The following is a 5,404-nucleotide window of genomic DNA, read 5'->3' as shown; positions in this document are numbered from 1 at the left end:
ATAAAACTAATAGAATGTTTAATAGCCCTTTTTGCCATTTGATCTGCCCTCTCGTTTCCTTCTACCCCAATATGTGCTGGAACCCACACAAATGTAAAAAATCCTCCATTGGAGATCGCCAGTTCTTTTTTTAATTTGAGGTTCATATAAAGTCCTCCACTGGGGGGGCTGTGCCAGCTCTTTTATCCGAAGAAGAAGAAGAAGTCGGGCTTGCTGACGTGTTGGAAGGAAGCTGCAGCTTTAGCTTATATCAAAGTGCGCTGTTGTTATTGAAAACCCCTTATGATTTCGGTGGTTTTTGTTTGTATTTTTTTGACATAACCTCATCCAAGATAAACTGACTAAACTTCAAAGGTAGGAGACCATCAGCGCGGTGACAGGACAGCCACAGGAAAGAAAGTTGCGATTCTGTTATCTTACTGTTATGACAGACAGACATGCCGGTGTTAGGACGGAATTTGTGAGCCGTAATATATAAGGGTTTCATCATAGACCTTAGACTTGTGGCTTTAGGTTCAGGTATTAATCCTGTGATACTTTGGTTAGAAAGTAGACTGCTGATAAGACTTTACTACAGAGAGTAAACAAGAGTCACAAAAACTGACGGGTCATATATTTTGTCACAACACCTGTTGCTGACTGGTCTTTGGCTGTGTTCGAATCAATCTTGTTTATAGAGAATCCCATTAAAACCTTACTGCTAAGAGCCGAGGGAATAGATGGTTCTAAAGAGCTATGGGTCAGGTTCAATATGCTGCTCTTGCTTTTCCAACCGAGCTAGGATTTCCCTTACGCATATAGACTGCCATCTTCTCTTCAGTTAACTGGCTTTTTGCTTAAATGTTTTGCAGCTCTGCATCATGACAGGGAGCAAGCTTTTTCAAAAATTATAATTTTTTTTTGAGGAGGTGTTGGCGGCGTCCAAGGCAGTATGCAGGGAATCTGTAAGCCCATAAACAAAGTCATCAGTTTTTGAAGGGGAATAAATCAAATTGTTGCCCTTCGCAGTTCAATAGGAAATAGAAAGTGGAACAGATTATTTTACATTTTTTAACTGCATTATCTGATAATGATCTGCCTTTTGGGGGAGGAGAACTCTGTTAAAATAATTTTGAAGTTTATTAAAAAGTGGTCAGAGAGGACACGGTTGTGATTAAATACTGTTATCCCCTTGCATTCAATGCCATATGTTAGCAAAAGGTCCAAAGTATGAAGATGAGAATGTGTGGGACTATTCCCATTTTGAACAAAGCCATTCCAGTCTAACATTACAGGATGCATTAAAACAATCACCTTAAATGTCAGCATGGATGTTAAAATCCTCCACTATGATGACCCTGTCAGTATTCAACACCAAATCTGATAGGAAAAATTCTGAGTAAGGACAAGTTGAAATGAAATGTTAAATGTTCAAAAGAGTTCTAATTATTAACTTATTGCAGAGTAAATTATCAGTCGGACTGAAATATTGTTGCTGCATCATCTCCCTGTCCAGAATTTCTGGGTATGTGAAAATTTGAATAACTAGACGGAGTTGCTTTATTTGTGCTTTCAGTCCTGCGGCTGCAGCCACATTTCTTCAAGACAAGATAAATCATTTTGATTATAACAAAACAGGTCATCCATTAGCCTGATAAACCAGACTTAATGTGAGATTAAATGTGTCATTTAGTCTGACCCTGTGAATGAGCCATCGAGGGATTGTTGATGAATACAACCTGTTGTTTTTCAAACTGTGTCTGTGCCTATTGGCCACCACTGACCAATGAGCGCAACTGACTGTGACGTAGTAAGTGCGACAAAAAGCTGATGGGGGAGTGTGAACAAACAGCCTGTCGGTAAAACTGTGAATACGTCCTTAAAAAAGGATTGAGCATAGAGCCTCTTCCTGCTCACATGTCAAAGAAAACTACAAGTCTGATCCTTCCAAAACTGATTCCAAAGCTGAGTCAAACGAGAACTGTTCAATAATTGTTGACATCTTCCTTGTTGTGCTCTCCAGCGTCTCACAGCTTCGTCATTACACCCTCAAAACACATCTCTGCGTTGTGATTGGCACGCCAGTTCTAGGGCCCAGGGCCCAGGGCCCTAGAACTGAGCCTAGACCACTGGCAGGCAAAAATGATTAAGGACGCTGGCGAGTGGGGCTACTTTACTAGGCTAGTCATCTAGCAGACTTTTTGAAGAAAGAGATCTTATGATAAATAAACCACATTTAATTGATTTTGGTTGTCTGCCAATCACCAGAGTGGGCTTCTCATTGGGTGCGTCACTGAGCGGGGGAGATCTGTTAGAAACTGGTCACCACCAACCCTGATTCGGGTTGGTGGTGACCAGTGGGCAGAGATCCACGACTACGCTTTCTGCGTACAGTTACCCAATCACCTGGCTGCTCAGGTACTGCTGGAGGACAGCTACGTGGGGGGCTTACTTAATATTTTCTCTCACTGTGCATTTATAAGGTCAGCACATATCTGCAGTACAAGTGCAGTAAATCAAGTCAACTACTGTGTAGTCTTCCCTTACTACTGTGCAGATATTTTTATACCTAAATGAAATATATTCCAGTACATTGCAACTTTTTTAGATGCTTTTTGTACTATATAAACTTTTTATATTGTCTGTTGAGTCTTTATCTTTAATGGCATCTTGCTTTTACTCTGCCCTTTGTACTCTATATAATCTACTGGAACCAGAATTTACCTGAGGGCGTAGTTGAGTCTGAAGTCTAAAGTCTAAACTCTATAATTAGCACTGTAGTTCAACCAAAATCAAGGTATAAAAAAATCTGTTGATTATACAGAAAGTTTTACTTTTGGAAAATTTGGTAAAATACAATTTTTTTTTAATGTAATAAATAAGTTATAAAATAACTACTTCATTAAACATGTGACTGTAATGCAATGTACTCCCAGCAGTCTCAAAGTATGGATAAATCATCACCTCTTGTTCATACTGCGATTGTTACTCTGGGAAAGTATGCTAAAACTTAATTTTGGGCCAATTTTCAATCATTAGATAAGTAGTTACAGTGCCTGAAATTCATTTTTGAAACTGGGAGGACCCCCCCCCCCCTAGTGAAGGACAACAGATTTTATGTTTTGCTAATCATACCTCAGATTAATATGTTGCTTTCATTTTCCACATTTTGTCTTCCTACCTATTGTTTTAGTTGCTATTTTAGCTGCAAAAATGTAAAGAATCATTCCAACATAAATTAAATAAATTTTTAATCCCAGCCTTAATTGAGAACCTAATGGCAAATGAAGTTGCTGCAGTATTGACAATGACATTGCATGTTTTGAGAATCTATATCAAGTTTGAAATTGTAGTTTCACTGACAACCATAGTGTTTGTGTGTGTATGTATTACTAACAATTTGTTTTCAACAGGTGTGTTTGAGTGCTGATGTTTCGTGAAGAACTATGGGAAAGAAGAAGGTGCTTGATCTGTATAGAGCTCCATTTCCACTTTACAGCGTCAAAGTGGATGCAGCTACAGGGCTTGTGATAACAGCAGGAGGCGGGGGTGCCTCAAAGACAGGAATACAAAATGCTGTGGTAAGTATTTCAGATCAATGCAGACATGGTTTTAGATGCTGGCCAAAGTCCCTCATCAACACTGAAATCCCTATTGTAGGTGCTATTTATAGATATATAGATTCTAGAATAGCTCTGCTTAAGATGACTGCATGTGGGAGTAGCTCTGCTGGCTTGACTCTGTTTTTTGTAATTTAAGTTCTTCCAGTTTTGGATCAGAATTTCTTTTTCTGATGTTTTTTGCCTTTGGTGTTGAATGCTGTGAAACTGGGAGGACTGTTACTGAATCTTTTTCCTCTTTCGATAATTGTTATGATGCTTTACGACAGCAACCATAGAAAGTTGATTTTGGGTTGGGGGGGTTTTTAACACCCAACAGCAGCTAATTAATCTGAAGCTAAAATAGCACCCAAACTACTTCTGCAAGTACCAGCTGAGTTGAAAAGGAGGCGCCGGGGATGCAGAGCAGGAGCCTGTAGAAGAGAGATGAACAATAAATTTAAGCCATCTCTTCCATCAATCATTATGGTCAATGTGACATTTTTAGGAGACAAGAACCCAGCCAGAGTGTTGGTAATGCAACATTATGAAACATGGCCTAATGGTCATAAATCCGGCTCCAGCATCTCTCTGCAAAGGCTTTCTGACTGTGCAATCAGAGATTTAAAGAAGAATTTGCCCAGAGAGTTTACCAGTGTTCTGTTAGTAATTGTTTACATTTTACCTTCTGCCGATGCCAGCTCTTTATGACAGGTGATCTGTTCTGTTGCTACTAGCCAAATGCATTTGACGCAATAACTGGTGATTTTAATCACACCTCACGCTCTGCTTCACTGCTATCGTCCCAAAAGTTTGTCAGCTGTGGCACAAGAGAAAACAAAATGTTGGACTTAATTTATGCAAACGTCAAGGACTCCTGCATCTCTGAAATAAGACCTCCTCTCAGGAAATCGGATCATAATCTTGTTTTCCTCTGCCCAGAGTATGAGCCAGTTTGTAACAGTCAACCTGTTTAAAACAAACTATAAGAGAGGATTGACAACTTCCACATCACTAGAACTGTCTCCAGGGTGAGACTAAGGTTGAAGAGATGCTCTGCACAGAGCTGCTCTGCACAGGCCTTCAGGACACTGGGGGTGACACCATCACGACCTGCTGACTGATTACCATTCTAGAGACAGACAGGTGAAAGGTGGAGGGAGCAGCATCATCTTCTGATTTGGATGAGAAAAAACTCATAGAAGCAGGCGTGTCAGGACTTTGGGCAAGAGAGAGGGATGCTGTACATTCAGTACAATGACATTGACAGTACTTTTGTTGCCAGCTGTTTTGACAGTAATGTTAAGAGTTTGTATTTAAAGGGGACAGCAAATTTATTCTGTTATACAATTTGTACTCTCTCTCAATGTTGTAAAAATATCTAATTAAATATTTATAGAAATTGTGTACTATATTCATAATTGTGAACATATTTCTTATGAAAACACATTTCCAAAATTTTTCGCGTAAACTTCTATTTAGAGACAAGAAATTTTTTTTCCAACTTTTGTCTTACAGCATTTTTTGGATCTGAAGATGGTTGGAGAAAATCAGTACAGCTCCAGTCTTCTTCACTCTCATAATACAGACAAACGCGCTACTATGAACATGGCTGTGGGTGACGGTGTGATTGCTGCTGGACAGGACGGCACATGTAGCCTCATGAAGTTTAACCTCTGCCGACAGAAAGAAGACAGATCGGATCACAAAGATGGTGAGGCAATCTAAAACAATTTGATCACATCTTTAAAAGTGAGATTGAACATATTACTCACTAGGAGTTAGGGCTGGGCGATATAGAAAAAAAGCTTATCGATAAAAAAAAA

At 39.4% G+C, this 5,404-nt stretch overlaps 1 protein-coding gene across 1 annotated transcript in view; it reads left to right on the top strand.

Annotated features, from left to right (window-relative positions):
• The first annotated feature begins 194 nt into the window (after positions 1-194).
• preb (prolactin regulatory element binding) overlaps positions 195-5,404 on the top strand; it is a 20,466-nt gene continuing 15,256 nt past the window's right edge. The window contains exons 1-3 of the mRNA XM_015372932.1: positions 195-354; positions 3,393-3,560; positions 5,097-5,292. Of these exons, the coding sequence (XP_015228418.1) occupies positions 3,426-3,560; positions 5,097-5,292 (331 nt within the window). The 5' untranslated portion in view covers positions 195-354; positions 3,393-3,425. The remainder of the gene's footprint in view (positions 355-3,392; positions 3,561-5,096; positions 5,293-5,404) is intronic.

Source organism: Cyprinodon variegatus, unplaced genomic scaffold, assembly GCF_000732505.1.
Source record: "Cyprinodon variegatus isolate N-32 unplaced genomic scaffold, C_variegatus-1.0 Scaffold78, whole genome shotgun sequence".
NCBI lineage: Eukaryota > Metazoa > Chordata > Actinopteri > Cyprinodontiformes > Cyprinodontidae > Cyprinodon > Cyprinodon variegatus.
The sequence above is the reverse complement of the archived record's forward strand: the minus strand, read 5'-3'. Positions and strand labels throughout refer to the sequence as shown.